This window comes from Sinocyclocheilus anshuiensis, unplaced genomic scaffold (genome assembly GCF_001515605.1).
Source record: "Sinocyclocheilus anshuiensis isolate Anshui unplaced genomic scaffold, SAMN03320099.WGS_v1.1 scaffold542, whole genome shotgun sequence".
Lineage (NCBI taxonomy): Eukaryota > Metazoa > Chordata > Actinopteri > Cypriniformes > Cyprinidae > Sinocyclocheilus > Sinocyclocheilus anshuiensis.
Window position 1 is genome coordinate 984,045 of NW_015547685.1, and position 18,992 is coordinate 1,003,036.

The 18,992-nt window shown below is 38.3% G+C and overlaps 2 protein-coding genes across 4 annotated transcripts in view; one reads left to right on the plus strand and one right to left on the minus strand.

The window, feature by feature from the left end:
* Positions 1-2,716, plus strand: part of LOC107703243 (SMC5-SMC6 complex localization factor protein 1-like) — a 36,420-nt gene extending 33,704 nt beyond the window's left edge. For both annotated transcript variants that reach the window (XM_016505792.1, XM_016505791.1), the window contains one exon: positions 1,916-2,716. In XM_016505792.1, coding sequence (XP_016361278.1) covers positions 1,916-2,415 — 500 coding nt within the window. In that variant the 3' untranslated portion in view covers positions 2,416-2,716. The remainder of the gene's footprint in view (positions 1-1,915) is intronic.
* A 2,064-nt stretch (positions 2,717-4,780) lies between these two features.
* The window catches only part of LOC107703246 (multiple C2 and transmembrane domain-containing protein 1-like), a 181,445-nt gene continuing 167,233 nt past the window's right edge, over positions 4,781-18,992 (minus strand). For both annotated transcript variants that reach the window (XM_016505794.1, XM_016505795.1), the window contains 4 exons: positions 16,452-16,561; positions 15,190-15,299; positions 14,684-14,781; positions 4,781-6,488 (listed from right to left, as the gene is read on the minus strand). In XM_016505794.1, coding sequence (XP_016361280.1) covers positions 6,417-6,488; positions 14,684-14,781; positions 15,190-15,299; positions 16,452-16,561 — 390 coding nt within the window. In that variant the 3' untranslated portion in view covers positions 4,781-6,416. The remainder of the gene's footprint in view (positions 6,489-14,683; positions 14,782-15,189; positions 15,300-16,451; positions 16,562-18,992) is intronic.

An 18,992-nucleotide genomic window follows, 5' to 3' on the forward strand; every position in this document is an offset into this window, starting at 1 on the left:
CCTGTTATGAAGAAATTTGTTGTTCTTCGCCTCGATTCTGTCTCATGGACTTACTGTCTTCTTCAGCTCCTTGACCTCAGCAATTGCTCTGACCCCGGATTTTGAAAACCCACTTTTTTACCAAAGTATACCAGGAGTTGTCTGTCAGCATAAGCAGGTTTTCCTATCAAATTAAAGAGACTGTGATGGTATCACATTTACATCGCACGCTTCTATCCAAACCAACTTACATTTATATATGTATTTTATCAGTTCATGTATTCCCTGAGCACAGAACCCAGGACTTTGGTGTTGATCATTATATTATTTTATTATACAATTTGTGCATTTTCACAGATCAGTAATCAAAAGAGTTCAATTGAAATAGATTGACCAAAAAGAGAACAGAGGCAAGAAGATTTTATATTTTTTTTGTGGCCCTGTCTGTAGTAATTCTGTGATATAAAGCAGCATCTTTTTTTCCTTTTTTTTTTCTTGCACTTGTGCACATAATGATCCTGTCTTTTGATAGTGGGATTTCATCTGAGTATCAACAGCGAGCGGAAAGCACGGCAAAGCGTGCAAAGAGGTGCAGAGTTGTATGAGCTTTAGCAGAACGGCTGCCACATTAGCACAGAGGTTTAAGAGTCAAGTATCGTCGAGAGCAGTTTGCCATAGAAATGGGGAGATCTAAATGCAAACAAAGAGCGCACTTGACACGGCTGGCGTTTGCTAAGCCAAGAGCGAGTGTTCATGGGCTTTACCTTCAGCCACACTAAAGCCACTTTAACTGCAGGCACAAAAAAAGAGAAAAAGTAATTTAACCAATTCATATATGGGCATCTAGAAACTCTGTCGTGAAAATCAAACATCGCTGAGAAATGTATTATTGCGAAGAGCTGAAATTGAATTTGAAATTTTTTTTCAGTTAATTTGTTTTTTTTCCTGCTAAAATCATTCATTTCAATAGTGCCAGTGAATAGTTGAGCCCACACTAATAGAAAAACACTGAAAAGTACCATTTACCTTTTTTTTTGGCCATATATCATGGTATTCCCTTTGAATACTAAGGTGATACCATGGTACATGAATATAGTAATCATTTAGTACCATGAGACATATTCGCCACAGTGCACTTTTAAAAAGAGCACGCTTATGCTAATCTTGTAAGATGTTTTTATTTTAAATGTGTGCAAAAATTATTTATTCTAATAAGCACAATGTCCTAACTGTGATGCTAGCCTGTGGCTCAACATTAGACTAATAGTGCCTGGAAAATCTCTTCCTCCTCCTCATAGAGCTGTGTTGTTTGTTTGTCCAGCTTTATTTGATAAAAAAAAAAAAAACTGACGGTGTGTTTAATAAATTAAAACAATTCAGCAGATTGGATTTTCACGTTGAACAACAATGATGACTCAGTTTGCTGACTTTAGCTGGAAAATGACTCTTTATTGTCCCCTTGCATTATTGACAAACTCTTTTCCTGTTTGACACTGTAAAGCTGCTTTGACACAATCAGTATTGTATAAAGAGCTATATAAATAAAGGGGACTTGACTTTGCTGTTGACTTTACCCATTGCTAATTGTATTGATGTGACATCAGTCACCTAAACATGATATATTTACCAAAATTTAACTAGCCCTACCCTGCTGAAAAACAACAGATAAATCAGCCTAAGATGTTTGCTAATGGTATAACATGGTCTAGCTATAGGCTCATATGATGGTCTCCCAGCCTGACCAACTGACAAGTGTCCAAAATCCCCCTAAAACAACCAAACCAGACCAGCTTGACCCCGTTGGGAGACCAGCAAGCCATCCTAAGCAGGTTTAAGCTATTTTTAGTAGTGTAATCCTCATCTTAACTACATCTGATTATCTCAAATGGTCAATGTTGTTATAAGCCTGTAAAGTATTTTGTTTTGTTTTTTCCAGGCTCTCCTCTTCTAAAGTTGCGTGACAGTGAAGGTCAAACCCCTCTGGACCTGGTTTCTTTCGAGGCTCTACGTGAGGAGCTCCTTCGCTGTGCAGAAGAAGGTGACAAAGCTCTTGCAGCTCCCTGCTTGGAGGTTCGGGATCTGCCCTTCATAGAGTCCTGCTCATGGGTGCTCAGCTGCCTGTTCCTCACGTACCTCCAAGAGCGACACGTACCTACCTACAAAACCCCACTTGCACCTCTGGACCTCAGTCCCACTGTATGCCGCAGCTTGATCCGTCTCCGTTCAAATGAGCTAGCCTCCAACTGGGGAGATTCCCGTGCGGTGACCCTGGCTGAGGACCTGAGGACTGTGTTGAGTTTGGAGCAGTATGTGTCACAAGTGAGCCCCGCACTGAGACGCTGTCATGGGGATCAAACCAGGCTGTTCGTGCAGCTACTTGATGATCTGCAGGCGGAGGGGGCGGCACTGATCTCTGGACAATCTGATTTTGATTAGTTCTAAAAGAGTCTCTATAGAGGAACAAGAAGAAATGGGCATCTATCTGTAGACCCGTGGTAAAGCTTTTGTTAAACTACTAGTAAAATGTGTTTCCTGGTCCAATCAGTGAGTTCTGAATGGATACAAATAAGAATTAATATCACCCAGACTGCATAGGACTCATACTGTAGTGATTGTGCACTTTTTATGCTTTGATTTTTGGTTGTCATTATTCAAATCTGGGGATTATTTGATTATTGTATGGGCAAAATATTTTTGTAAAACACTAGAAAAAAATTTTGAATGTTATTTTTACAAGCAGCTGAAAAATGTTTTATAGAAACTGTTATTCTTAAGAATTTAATTCCTAATATTTCTTGAATTGTATAAAAAAATAAATAATAATAAAATAAAAAAGAAAAGAAAAGAAAGATCATTTGAAATGTTAAAATATTTAAAATATTAAATTTTCACATCCATTCGTAAGTGTGGACACACCTGGGCACTTATTATTATTATTATAGCTATTTTCCACATTTTAATTGTCAAAACTATGAATTAACACAAATGGATGCAAGAAATATATAGAGAACAAGCAAATGTTAAATCAGAACTGGCAATACTAATTCTTGTCTCGATTGCAGCTCAGCACACTTTGGACCTCAGCCTGGGAAAATTTTAAAATAGATTTCACATAAATATTAGACACTTGGGCTGATTTTCTGAGTCTTATCTGGTCCAACTCATTCAAAAAAGTTGTACGGAAATGTATAGAAATTCATTTGAGAAGATCACGAGAAATAACTTTTCACTTGCAGCGTATGTAATTTGCAGTCAATTAGATGACTCTGCAATACTCCTCCATGCCTTTGTTCCAAATCAACAAACCTAACTTTAGTTGAAGCCCAGCCCATAAGACATCGCTTCACAGTTCTCTAATCCAGGATGATGGAGGGAACTCATATGTGTGCCATGTGGGGTTAATAATCAATCCCCTCCAAACAACTGATTCCAGTACAAAAGCAAGAAATCTATCCAAGACCTCCATGAAGAATGAGCCGTTTCCTGATCGTGCCCTTTTCAACTACAATGCAGCCTCCGGAGGTGACGAGGGATCACGGAGTCCAGGTTTGGGATTAGAACCCAAGACGCTGCGGATGGTCTGAGCCAGACAGCCCAAGAGCGTTGGAGAATGCTGAGGTTAATAAATAAGCTCAAGTGTTTTTGCTTTCAGCGTGGCCATGATTATTAGCGTATGGCAGAGCGGCCGTTTGTACTGGATCATGCCGTGTGATGATACGGTGTCATATTGAATAACAGCAGGGATCAGACAGGCAAGAAACAGCCAGACTAACAAATGATGGGAGGCCACAGAGGCTGAGGGCACAGGGGAGCACCTTTGGCCCCCGTGGAGGAACACACAGTCCCTCCATCACTCTGAGAGTGTGTGAAGAGCGCTTACGTCGGGAGGTGTTCGGTAGGGAAACTTGGCTCATGGTGAACATCTTGAAAAATGGCAGCTCTGGTGAAGGTGTAAGAAATGAATGACTCTGCGTGTGAAAGATGAACCAGATTGTACACACCTGTGTGTTTGTCTGCAAACGAAACCGCTAAGATCTATAGATGAGACCTTGTACCTTCCGTATGTAAACTCTTTATATTCACAGTACTTCATATTGATTCAGATGCAAATCACATGCCTAATGTCGTTATTCATTAAATAAAAAACATTTTAGTTTTAGATCAAATAGCTGAAATAATGACGAACTGAAATAAAAAAAGCAAGCTAAATAGAAAAAAACAAGTAAAAATTCAATATTAATATATACAATAATAATATACAGAAATAATACTAAAATAGCACTGCACAAGTCATTCTTGTTTACATGCTTTGAGATTTTTTTTTTATTGATGAACGCAAGCAATAATTATATAAAAAGGAAACAAAACATCTTTAAAAGTAATGACATAAATTATTATAATTATTCATAGTTCATATTTTAGTTAAAATTGTCACAATTCTGCCAGCTGCGTTTCAGCCAGTCACAGGGAGCAGTATGACATCACAGGCAACAGGTTTTAAAATGACACACAAGACATTACAATTTCATAAACTGATCACATATATTCTGCCTTTTTTGTCTGTTTGTTTTTTTACAATAAGAATATTTACAAAAAAACAAAGGTTTACGTTAAATAAATAATTTTAAAAATCTGCTATAAATGAAAGTGCCTTCATCCCTTTTCCACTGAATAGATAAAGTACATTCTACATAGTTGTCTCTCTTTTTTTATATATATATATATATATATATATATACTGTATATATATAATTTCCAAAAAAAAAGATCCACTTTGGTTTGCTTGCAAACATAGCATGTGCACTTTTACGAAACAAAAAACTTTTGGGATGCAAAAACCATTCACAATAAACCCACTGAATAACTTAAATCAACACATACAGTACATAGAAACACATTCAGGCTTAAAAAACTATCCTTTCTGCTGTTCAAATCATCTGTGTGTTGGTTTTTTAGTCACTGAAGTACCGTCCGTGTCCTGCTTAGTGGGGATTGTGTTGTCTTTGTAATGGAATTCCCTCAGACAAATCAATGGTCTTTTCATATGATAGATGCGATATGGCAAATGAGAAGTCAGGAGGCAGGCGGAGGGACAGGGCTAGCGTCCTTTCTGATGTAGCCTGCGCTGTGATCTTTCATCGCTTGCTACGCCGAGGTCCCTCAAGAGCACCCCGCAGACCCATCCGTGACCTCCCTCACAAGCGAATGGATGAAGGAGAGGAAATGACAGAGGGAGAGAAAGCAGAATAACAGGAGGAGCGCTGCAAAAGCAGCTCGCATCCTCCTTTTTCTCCACGGCGCCGTCAGTAAACCTCTGCCCTCCAGTACCCCCCGAGTCCCTAAAGCAGCCTGTCACACGCTATCGACTTCTTGTCAAGCAGCCAATCCACAGCAATGAAAACACACAGACATTCGCCCTTCAAGTTTGGGATTTTTGGAAAGATTTCGGCCGTTTTTTTTCCTGTGTAAATCAGCACTTGGCCTTTAGAGATCAAAGTTTGAGCTGGCGCCCACCGTAGGGCAGACGGGGCGGCTGATGACCGCATATGCGGTGGCAGAGTTGCGGCACATGGGAACATCACAGAGGAAGTTGCTTTCAAATGAGATGTGCCTCTCTCACCACACGATCAAAACTTAGGTCTTTATTAGTGGAGTGGCATTGTGTGGTGCTTTGGGAGCAAAGGATGAAAAGGGAATGATGCAAGGGTACGTAAACACTCTAATCCCCACTATGAGGACAATGCTGCCATGGTTACTAGTACTAGTGGTTGAATGTTTACAATAAACAATCCCAGCATGCATCATTCATACCGTTAAAAGAACATCAAAATGACGTTAAGATATCGCAAACCTCACTGGCACTGGGTGTTTTTTGAGTCATTTCCACGAGCACTTTAGTTACAGCCATAAATCGGACCGTAACAGGCTCAGCTGTCGACTCCGATAACTGCTGCTCGACAGCTGCGGATAGCTTTAGATATGGCAGTTACTGTGGCGCGTAAATTATAGGGTGAAACTGCAACTTAACCACCGTCGTTTTCCCTTCTGTAGAGGCGAGGTGTGTCGGCACAGGTGGGCGTATTATCAGCTGATCCTGCTATTTGTGGTTAGTGCGGCTCCCTTTGCTGCCGTGGAAGGACACCTTGGCTTTTAGAGCTGTCTGGCTAGTGGCAAGCGCTGACAAATAACCCAGACTGTTTGACTCTAAAAGGGGTCAAGAGCTTTTGGCGCTCTCCCCACCACAAAAATAAACCCAAAAAAGGACGGATGGTAATTAACAATGGTCCCGTTTTCACTCTAACTGCGCTCTTTAACTCTCCACGCCGCAGCTAAAGCAGAGAGAAAAAGAGTGAGGAAGATAGACAGAAAGAGGCTGGTTGCCGGTCAGTCCTCTCCTTCTCCTTGGCGTTGGGAGAGCATCCGTGCGAGAAGAGGAGCTATCCTGGGTTGTTTTTCTTTCTTTTGTTTGGGCTGAGAGTGGGCTCCACTTTCAGCTCTCGGTACTGCACCTGTTAAAACACACACAAGCACACACATGGTCAGGTGGGCGGATTGATAGCAGGGGATGGCCGTGAGGATGAGAAGCTTCTGAGAAGGGCTCGGTCAAACACAACAGAGGTTGCAATGTTGGAGAGCAGAGCTGTGCTGTCACACTAAAGGCTCAAGTTAACTATTTACTGGAATCCTACATACTCACAGCCACATATGACTTAAAGGCATATTACATTTGCCATAATTTAGACCGATCACATGTTGGTGATGCTTCCAGAATTGACCGAGCTCAGAATAGCCCAAGCAATAATATATGTTGATTTTACACAACAGTTCAAAAGTCTGGGGTCAGTACTATTTATGGATTGAATGATTGATTGATGCATATCATTGCTCTTTTGTTGATTTTGATTGCTTCCATTGTCCTCATTTGTAAGTCGCTTTGGATAAAAGCATCTGCTAAATGTCTAAATGTAAATGCATTAAATTGATCAAAAGTGACAGTAAAGACATTAATAATGTTACAAAACAAATCTGCTTCAAATAAGTGCTGCTCTGAAAATGTATTAGAATAAGAAACACCTATTTTAGATTGTAATAATATTTCACAATATTTGATTAAATAAACTCACTTTTTAAAAACATTTTTTTAAAAATCCACCAACCACAATTTTTGAATAGTCAAACGTATAAAAAGCAGTTTATTAAACACCTTGATTTATAATTATAATGTACTATTTAACCCAAAATGTGAGTGCTATGTGTATGCATATTACACTATACAGTTGTTGATCTCACATTGCTTGTATTAAATCAACTGAGAATAAAGTGCACTATGTGTACAACACAGAGAGTTGCAATCTATATAGTGTGTTCCAAATAACTCTTATGGTTCCATTCCAGTTAGGATGATGTCTTAAAAGGCAGCTTACTAGGTTTTGGAACAGAGCAGGAAGGGGAAGCATATCGGCTCAAAATTCACAGGGTTGTCACCATACTAGTATTCACTTCCAGACAAATAAGACAGCAACAGTCAAGCGCCTTGGAGTGAAACAGACAGATCACTAGTTTTCCCTCAGATCTGGCCCTCAAACTGACTGACGTCATGTTTAGACTCCCTAAGAAATGTGGTCCATGTACTGCCAACTCGACAGAAACATCAGTCACCACCTACACTGAGAAGTGTGTCCATCTCACAGCCATCCATCTTGTAGGTGTGAGACTAGGTTTGTCTGTGCCACATTCAAACACTGCAGCAGTAGCTGAGCTCACATCAGATGTGATCCACAAAGGACGTTAGTAATGTAGTTTTGAAGTAACGAGGATGAAAAATCATTTTTTACAAACTGAGTTGGTCTGCTTTGTAGTTTGCGTGCATCTTTTCATCAAAACACAGGTTTAAATGTAAGCATGGAAAACTGATCAAATTAATTAATAATAAATTACAGTTAGAAGCACACTATCATTCATGTTTTCCTTTATTTTCTTTTTTTTGCAGAATTTATGTTTTTGAAAGAAGTCAAGGCTGCATTTATTTGATCAAACACAGTAAAACAGTAATATTCTGAAATATTATTACAATTACAATAACTTTTTTCTATTTTAATATATTTTAAAATGTAATTTATTCCTCTGAAGGCAAAGCTGAATTTTCACATCTTCAGTGTCACATGATCCTTCAGAAATCATTCTAATATACTGATTTGCTGCTCAAGAAACATTTCTTATTACTATCAATGTTGAAAACATTTTTTTGTGAACCATAATTTTCAAGATTTTGATTATTACAGTTTAAAAGAACAGCATTTTGTAACATTATAAAAGTTGTTACTGTCACTTTTAATTTATTTAATGCATCTTTGCTGAATATAGGTATTAATTTCCTTCAAAAAATAGTGAAAGGTAGCGTACATATTCATTTAATATTAAATACAAAAATTATTATTATTTAAATGTACACTAAAGAATTCTAGGCTCTCTATTGACATCTGTGCTTGAAACAAAACATTGCTAGTTATTTGCAGAGGAACATCTTTCTACAGTTGTTAATGTAGGTCAATAATTCATTTCAAACTAAAAATTAAAATTGTCTGCAGTGTATAAAAAATAACACAATAAAAAATAATACAATTAGCCATGCTCCCTAACGAGAATGTAATACATTTGCAATATCCAAAAACATCTGATATATATGCGATTAATCTGATTAAATTAATCAGCACTTAATTTAATGCATTCAATTATAAAAAAGCAATAAGAGTAAATTAAATTTTAGTCCATTTAAAACTGGCAGCCCTAATAAATACTAATTCAATGTTGACAATAGGGGCCATAGCTGCAGCTAGATGAATTCTGGAGGATTTCAGAGCGGCCTGGCATTCGTCGTCTTCAAAGCACGCTTTAAACTGCAGCCTAACAGGGTCATTATTTTCATATTCACACATCAGGGTTGCGTCTGACTTCAGAAGCCTTCCTTGAACTGCATGTAAACAAAAGTTTACGTGTCAAGGTGAGGCAATGAAGATCAACATTAGTGAATCTAATGGAAGAAAAGAAATGAAGGCAAACAACAATAAAGGCTCAATCAAAAGTAGCGCTATAAAGAGCATGTGGCACGTCAGAGGCTCTATTACACTTAACTGCTGACAGTTATGCCACCATGTATGGTGCAACAAGCACTGCAGCTTTAATGACAGAGAGCTGTCCCACCCAAGATAACACAGCGCACTAGTTACAGTCAAAGCAGCATGTGGAAAAAGTAAAAAAAGGGAACAATACAAAGAAAAAAACTTTAGTAGCTGGAATAAAGGGGGGTTAAAAGTGACTACGGTGAGATAGCAATTTGGAGCAAGTGTCAAGCACAAAGAGAACATGCGTGGAGATGATGGGTAAAGACCTTCCGCTTCTCAAAGGCTGCTCCACCCTCGCTCCGCTCCTCCATGTTGACAGTTGCACTACAAAACACACTTTGAAGTGTGCTCTCGCGGAGGGGGCGCCAAGCGCACCAGCGCCTCGTTTAGCGGTGTCAGATGCCGTCCCGGGACCTGCCGCAGCCGAGTACGCCATATCGTCCCGCTGCTAAGCGTGGATCGGGGTTTGAAGCCACATGGGTGGCAGGCAAATACAAATAAGTAAATGAAAGCTGAACATTTTTAATGAAACTATGCTATGCTGTTTATAGAGGAGCAGAGAAATCTCACCTACTTCATCTCCAGTGACACCTAACCTTGCATTAGGGGCATTAAATGCTCCTGTAGAAGAAAAAATGGGCTCACAGACGCCCACAGGCAAGCTCACATCCATTGTTGAGAAAAAAATAAAAGTGTTTCGAGGTGAATAGAGAGGGAAAAGGCACTGAGGAAAGTTTCTCCTAACTTTTTTTTTTCCTGAGGTAAGGTGCTCACTAATTGCTTGTTTAAACTCTGAATAGAAACCCCTGGTGCAGCAAAGACAGGCCTTCGATATGCACGACTGAGAAAAGATTCAGCACCTGGGCCGACAGGACATGCTCTCTCCTCAGACACAAAAATGTGATTGGGACAGCTGTGGGAGGGATCACAAATTTGCCAAATAATTAAACGTTATTTGACTGTTTTGATAAATAAACAATGTATGGCTCTGATATCTGAAGTCTCTTATGCTCACCTAGGCTGCATTTATTTGATCAAAAATACACTAAAAACAAAAATATTTAAGTATTATTAGGATTTAAAATAACTATATATATATATAATGTTTTTAACAAAATGAAAACATTTGCTTGACAATAGACAACACTTCCTCTCTATTATATACATGGCTGCTGCAAGCTAAAAGTGTTGGGAGCACAATCAGCCAAGGCAAAAAGTGGCCATAAATGACTATGTCCTCAGAAAACAGACTCATTTTGCTACTGTTTGCCCTCTTTTCTTCTCTTCTCAAGTGTGTGCCCTTCGCATGTGATGAACTGGCTAAGAGCTGAATCGTTTGTACGCTGCGACTGGATTTTAATCTCTGCATTTGCATAGGCCATAATGGAGCCCTTGGCGTGCTAATTGCTAGCGTCCCAGTTACGCACGTAGTTCCTCCATTGGCTAATGGTACCATAAAGCATGCGATAGGACACGTCTTAGACACCTGGTAGAGAATGTTAAGTTGGTAATGCCGGTTGGCCTCATTTAAGAGATAAAGTATTGCATTATATCAGAATGTGCTTTATTCAAAGCAGCGAGGCAGGCACACAGCAGGTAAAGATATTCTCGGAGGAATCTATAGGCAGATACATGAAAAGAACATAGAGTGGGTAAACTGGGAGAGTAAATCAAAGTGAATATGCACCTCGCAGCAGGTTTGATACATCACGGTTCTCCTGCAGTGCACTTAAAAGGCCATGGGCTCTCTGCACAGAGGTGGTACTGTATGTATTGAATTCTACAACCACACCTCAGAATAACCACAGTACTTGTGTATAGTGTACACTTAACCTGCATACCCTTCACCACACCGTGAACTTGGGCAATTAATAAAGTAATTTAATGAATGTATCCATTTTAAGGGCATTTTGCAAGAGGAGAAAAGGACAGCAGTGCCTTCCCCAAAAATCTGGAGGAGAAAGTAATCAGCAGTCCAAAAATAAAACAAACCACTAATGTAAATGTAAACCACTAATTTTATAAAGTGTCCAACAGCGACACCAGCGGATACAGTTTCATAAGAAGGCCTTGAGCTCACCGTGTTTTAAACAATGGTGTGGATGTGAGTGTGAATAGTGAAACAGAGGTGCAAAATAACAAATCAAATAAAATATAATAAAAAAACATTTTTTTTTTATTAAATTAAATTATTAAAAATTAGCCTGAATTGATAAAACTAAAAATCTTTTAAATGACTTGTAACATCAAATAATCTAAAGGTTCTGGTGACAATTCAGCTTGTTTATGTTAAAGCATTCTTGGTATGGCGAGAATTTGTTGACTGGTCAGACAAACAGGATGACTATAAAAAAAACAAATATAATAAAAATAATAACAGACAAACAACAGCAAGCAGAACAAATCAAACATATTCAATATTAGTATTACTGTTTTAATTTTGTTATTTTTGTTTTTGAAGCATGTAAAAATTTTAAATGTACATACAGTACTAACATCTTATAGTATTACTTCTATCCATCCATAATCTCCTGTATGTTCGAAGGGGGGGGGTGATGCTGGTGCCTTTTGTAGTATTAGTTGGTTGATAAAAGTTTGGTAAATGGTGTTCCATTAACCCAGTAATTGTGTAAACATCATATGGACCTGGAACATTAATTTACATTGGAACCCCCCACCCCCACAAAAACAAGAGAGGGAATTTGCCTCCTCATTTCGGTCCACAACACTCCACTGATCTGTATCCACCGAAATGCATATGCATATGCAAGCAGTGCACTCAAAATAACACAGACGAGGTTAGTAAATACATACACCCACAGAGCTGTGGGAGCTGTAAGTTCCCACTCAAAGACACTCTGTACTCACAGACTGCAGCATAGATGCCCTTTATATTAAAAAAGGCATTAGAAGCTCATCAGTTCATGTTGTTCTGAGGCTCCTCCAAATGATCTGTAAAAGAGGCAATGCTGGCCTCTCTCTGCCTTGCAGGGCTTTTATCACGGGACAATGCGGGAGGTGTGGGTCACGTCAGAACCTCAAAAATAGCCCTCCATTTGTCATTTGTGCGGAACATTCGGGCCCTTGGGCATATGCAGATCACACCCCGACACTTTGTTTGAGTCTCCGAGGTCCCACAGAGATGCTGCCTCCACCCCACCCGTCGTCTCTAACCCAGAAAACAGAGGTGAATGGATCTCCACGGGCAGTTGTGCGATGCAGAGCGGAACGTTCTGCGCATCACGCCGATGTTCAAGTACTTTTCTGGACTGTCCTAAATCAAAAGCTGTAACAGGGCACCAAAAGCCCGTGGCGGCCTGCTCTTCTGAGCGTGAACCTAACCGTACATCATTAGCCAGGACTCCTCCGGTCCTCCTACCTGCAGGGACCTTCTGGGCTCCAGGTGTTTGGGGTAAATGCACCTTAGCTACCTAGCCACATTGGGCTAATTTAGAGCAGGCTACCTGCAGCTGCAGGGCCGATGTAAAGCCACGCAGGGGCTTGGGATTACGACTCTGTAGACATCAAAGCCTGCCCACCGCCCCGGGCTCATCAAAGGCGAGCGTGTCTGTGCTGATGTGGCAAGTGATTGGTCCTGGATCAGAGACCCATGTCACCCCCGCCGTCACCACTGCAGGGTTTATCCCAACACAGAGGAAGCATGATAACAGGCCGGGCTTGTGTTTACGAGCTCAGGTTTTAATTGCAGTTAAACAGCAGCACCTCACCGCTCGAACAGAACGCTGCTGATTACAAACGGGACAGTGGGGCGGGCCGCATAACTCAGATCTCACGGTTAATGCAGAAGCAGACTGGGAGAGGATTACTTTACACTCATTACACTCAATAACAAAGCATGACTCTACAGTACAACACAGCAAGAAGTCCATAAATCTACCGAGAGACACGTGCAGATTAAAAACATCATAAGCCATTTACATTCAACTTAACTAACCGAAATGTATTAATAACATTCTTCATGAAGACTATTTATATATTCAGCTTCATTTTTACCACATGATCCTATGGTGGAAATTAAATTTTAAAGAGATCTGGAAGAAACTTTTTATTATTATTATTATTATTATTAAGGCTAATTTTATAGCTAGCAATAATTAAATTATATTTTAACATCTTTTCAAACTACTTTTTAGAATTTTAGAAGGTTATAGATTGACTGGAAATTATGCACAATAAAAATATTCTGTACATATTATTGATCACAAGTACACTAACTTGAAATGATAGGGCAAAATTTTTGTTCATGATAAAAATGATGCAATAACTAATGGACAGATGATAACTGTGAAAGTAAATGTATTATTGTTTAATTAATTCCTTTAGATGATCATTTTGAAGCGTAATAATATTAAATGATGGATTTTCACGTTTAGATTGAAAACAAGATCTTTACAATATCTATATACACAATAGCATCATTTTAAATCTTTCATAATTTTTAATCTTTTTTTTTAAAAAGGTGACATGATGTGTGGCCAAGTATGGTGACCCTACAATTCCTGCCGGTACCGAGACGCAAACACGCAACATTTGGATTACCAGTCTGACTCTCTAACTATTAGGCCACAACTGCCCCTTAAATTTGAGCAAGAATGGAAAGTAATTTCCAAGTTTTAGCATGACTTTCAAAAAAAAAACTGTAGCACAACACCTGGTATATTAAGATACTCATAGTTAAAGGGGTCATATGATGCGATTTCAATTTTTCCTTTCTCTTTGGAGTGTTACACCCAATTGCAAGGAGCGAAATCAATAAAATATTAATTAGCATTATATATTTCCACAGAAGAAATTGCCATTATAGGTATAAAAGTTTAGGTGAAGTTTGTAAGTTTAAAAAGTCAATGCTCTTTCCATGGTAATGAGTCACAAGGCTGTCTGTGATGACAAGAATAGAATTCCCTGATTCTGCATTTATGCATATTACCATGAGCAAGAGGCATAAATTAAAGCATAGAAAATGGAACGGGGAGACAGGAAACTCTGCACAAATACTTTCTCACACAGCAGAGTTCATTGTTATTATTTTATTATGTTTGCTAAGGCTAGCATCACTATTACTGTTGCTCATACTTAGGGTTGGAAACTAAGTTATAAACCTAAGTGTTTAACTTATAAAAGACATAAATGACCCCTCAAATTACATTAACTTTTGACATCAGAAATGACATCATTTTGGAATTTGGCTAAATCCAAATATACTGAACAAAATTATAAACGCAACTTACCATGAGCGGAAAGCATAAATTAAAGCATAGAAAATGGAACAGGGAGAGAGAAAACTCTCCACAAATACATGAGAGTTCAACCCTCATACTTAGGGTTGGGGATTAAAACAAACCAATAGAAACTAAGTTATAATCTTAAGTATATAACTCCTCCCACTCAGTTTGTACTACAGGCATAAATGACACCTCAAATTGCATAAAATTTTGATACATCGTGTGACATCAGAAATGACATAATTTTGGAATTTGGCAAAATCCAAATACATGCAGGTGTCAAGAGTTGCAATCCTGGGGTAACCAACAGTAGGGGTGAATGTTATAAGGAATACATACCACTTGAATGTCTGAGGGCACTCGGGACAGGAAGTCCAACAGCTCATTGTTGTCAATGCTGTACGGGTCTCGCAGTTTTTTGGTGAACTTGTTCACCCCTGAAAGTTGAAACAACAGTGGCGCATTAGACCTCACTCACAGAGTGCATTTCGGGAGGACCTTATAAGATCCTGTACAGATTCTGAACCGTCATCTTTGTACTTTAAAGGATCAGCTGCTATGGAGCTGACAGGAGCTGTGCTCTCTGACCTTGCAGAGCTTCAGATCTGAACACTGTATGAAAGAGCACACGGGGCATTAGCTACGAGTGAGTTTGCCCTGAGCTCAGCAGTTTACTGTCTTCTCTGCTGTGCTGGTGGCGAATCCCTGGAGCATGCAAACCTAAACTGCCACTAAACTCTATGATCTCCTGCAATAGTCTATTTGAAATCCTAAAATACACATTATGTAACATGCTAATGTTATTTCATCATTCATGACACATTATGAGCGTAATGACAGCTTACCCCAGGCCAGTACAATGTATCTGAGAGGAATGAAATACACCACAAGAGTGGCCGCACACAGGGCCACTATGGCCAGCCAGCTGAGGAAAGGCACAGTCCAGTTCAAAGTACTGAGAACAGAGAAAAGGGTGAGAAAAGGATGTTATTTCCTTCTACACAGTTCTATGTCATGTCTGCACCGGACATGAGAGACAAGCTGCAACAAAATCCAAGAGAAGCTATTATAATCAGTGATAATGTCTACACTGAATGCAGTAAACCGATGCCACATTCTGTTTCTAACATATTCCACACACTTGCGCTACTATCCGACAACAGGACAAATGGATTTAGAGCTTTTATTTTGATGCATCCAGTGCAAACAGCCTAAAGTTATTACGGCAAGTGGTCATACCCAGTGCAGACAGTTTCATGTTAGTGGGGCCATATTTTATTTTATTTTTTACTATAGTTACAGTTTCTATTAAAACACCATAGTTACAACAACACCTGTAAAATGATGCTGTCATGGTATATATCAAGATGCAAGTACAGTATTAATATTTCATACCGATGAATATCATTTCACACAAAAACATCTTAATTTGTTTAAAATTTATTAATTTAAAATAAGATATGTAAGATAATACTAATATGGTATTCATTGAGGTTTATGCTTAAAACAAGAAAAAAAAAATGACTAATGGGGTAAAACAAACTTTTTTTTCCGTTAAAACGTTTGTGGCCTATAAAAGTTTTTTTTTTAATGTTTCTGAAAAAAGTCTCATGCTCATCAAGGCTGCATTTATTTGATCAAAGTACAGTAACAGTTAACAGTAATACTGTGAAATATTATTATTAACATTTGAAATAATTGTTTTCTTTATTAATATGAAAACGGTGGAAACAGTCTATATATTTAAAACAGTTGTGCTGCTTAATTTTTTTGTGGTTAATATTTTTTGTGATACTTTTTTCAAGATTATTTGATGATTAACATTTTTTGAAACAGCATTTATTTGAGATAGATTCTTGTTTTTAACATTTTAAATGGTACACTCTCATTCTCTAAGGCAATTTTTGCTTTTTAGGTAAATTTGGTTAAGGATTTTTAGACATTCCACTGGAAAACAAGACAAAAACACTGATTAGGAAAATGATTTTTTTGCAGTGTAAGCATGTGTGTTTGTGTTTGTTTATCAGGCTGAGTAAGATGTGACAGAGGTTGGCACGGTGGTGCCCGCGTGTCTGCTCAGGCACAAGCAGCAAGAGCTGAGACTTACTTCTTTATCCTCTCACCATAGGAGGCCACTTCATCCAGAGCATTCTGCACACTGATACACACATCCTGAATGGCATACAGCTTATTCATGAAACCCTTTCTCTCGGAGTCCTGAAAGAATGAGAGGGAGAGAGAGACAGGCTGGGCAAATGCATTTCCACACAGCTGAAAGAGCATGAGGTGCATCAAAGGCTTGGTGAGCTCTCTCTCTCTTTCCAAGTTCTCCATGCTGCAATAAACATGTTTGAAATTAATCACACGTTGTGTATCAATAAAGAGAAGAATATTTATTCTAATACTTTCTTCAGAGAGAACTAGCTATGTTGGATAACCAGGTTTTACAATGGTGACATCGTTGTGGCCATCACTACCATCATTACTATTTGCACCAAAAACTTGTGATGGCCTTCAACTTAAAAAAAACAACAAAAAAAAACACTGGCCACAAGACCCTCAAAAGTAGGCATCAGTTAAATGTTTCCACAGTCAAAAAGCTCAGATTTTATTCTAACAATAAGAGCAGTCATGCAACAGTTGGGCTGACACAGAATGTAGTGACTGAGTGTGGACACACAGACAGAGACTATTGTAGTGCATTGATGTGCTGAGACACACACAAATGTACACTTCCACACTCACCTTAACCCTTAAGGGACTGTTCACACAAAAATACAAATCCTGTCATTATTTGCTCATCCTCATGCCATTCCAACCCTGTTTTTTATTGACAGAGCAGCCTGAACAACCTGAAAAACATCTTCTTCTGTATGTTTTGCTGAAGAAAGTAAGTCATAGATGTTTGAAATGAAGCAAATGATGACAGAATTGCCATTTTAGGTGAACTATTCCAAAAAAGTACAAGATCAAAACTCAAGAACTTACAAAACACTCAGGCAAAATCTATATTGCACAATTCTGTCTGTTTGAAGAGAAAAAACGAAATCCTGGCCTATTAGCAATGTGAAAAATAAGCTACGTCCAGATTTCCAAACCCAGACACAGGCTGTGCCCCTCTGGTGGGCCTACACAAATGGACTGGCAGCACTTGAGAAGAACGAAATGTCCTGGCAAAATTATCCCAGCGAGAGGGCACTGCCATGCAGCGGTGAGCATCACTATGCCTTTGCCCCGGGTCTGCTTTACAAGAGCTCCAGGCCTCTGCTCAACCCTGCCCAGGTTTATCTGGAAGCACTTCAGTCGCCATCCTCAGGCCTTTCATGGAGATCAATTGAAATGTCACTGCAGTGGATCATGTCCACAATGAGTCGACCAGCTACGGAACCTCTGGATCAAAACCCACTGTGCAAATCAAAGCAGGAAAAGAGGGATGGTGTCAATGCATAGAGATGCTAACATAAGACATATCTATCTTTTTTTTAGCTTTATAAAGGAATGCAAGTGCATGGATACTGTACATTATTTGAATTGAAAGAGATTTTACGCACAAATTTTAAATACACATCATGTATTGGCTCTGAAAGACAAGCACATAACACTGAGGTCTATTGTAGTCTGATTAACGTGTTTACATGCTGGGTGAAGCTGAGCTTTAATTATATTATCAAGGTCTGTTACTCTGATTTGGGGTTTTATCAGTAACTAAAACTTAAACCATTCAAAAACTTTCATTACTTGAAATAAAATTAAATAAAATGAATTAAAACTATTTTAATTGCCATTCCTTTTTTTTTTTAAATAACTAGAAATAAATAATGCAAAATATAAAAACTAAAACTTAAACATTTAGGAAAAAAACTAATAAAAATGACAAAAATTAATTACAATATTACTACAATTTTATCTGAAATGAAAATGAAAACAGAAAACAAAAACAAAATCTAATTCAAAATATTAACAAAAACTATAATAGTATATCAACAATACTAAAATTAGTCAGTGCATTTAAATTGCACTGAAATTTTTTTTTTCATTCTTCCAATTAAAATAATTTAGGGTAATGATTCACATCTATATTTTTTAACTTGAGCCAATGAAAAATAGGGCAAGTTATTTATTTTTCACTGGCTCAAGTTAAAAAATATAGATGTGAATCATTACCCTAAATTATTTTAATTGGATGAATGAAACATTTTTTTCAGTTTGTATTTAAACCAGCAGTTCTCAAAATTTTTGACTTCAAGGCCTCTCCTTGTAGAAGGCAATATTCAAAGGCCCTCTTATTTGAGCTGAATAAACAAAAAAAAAATATTATGTTTGATGTTGTACATCTTTAATATTTTAAATAATATTAATGTTAATATAATTAAATGTACATAATTCTAAGACGTATTAGGGTCACATAATGGGCCCTAACCCCCTGGCTGAGAACTTATTTCTACATGCAGAACAAATGTTTCCAGAACAGGTATGTATAAGGGTCCATACAACTCAAGCCACAGATGAAGCAATGAACGAGACTGGTACTGGAATATCATCCTCAAAATGAAAAAATATGCTTACAATACTGAGATGGGTCTCGGAAAAAAAAACAGATCAAACTGTTTGTACTCCCTCAACACACACACACACACACACACACACA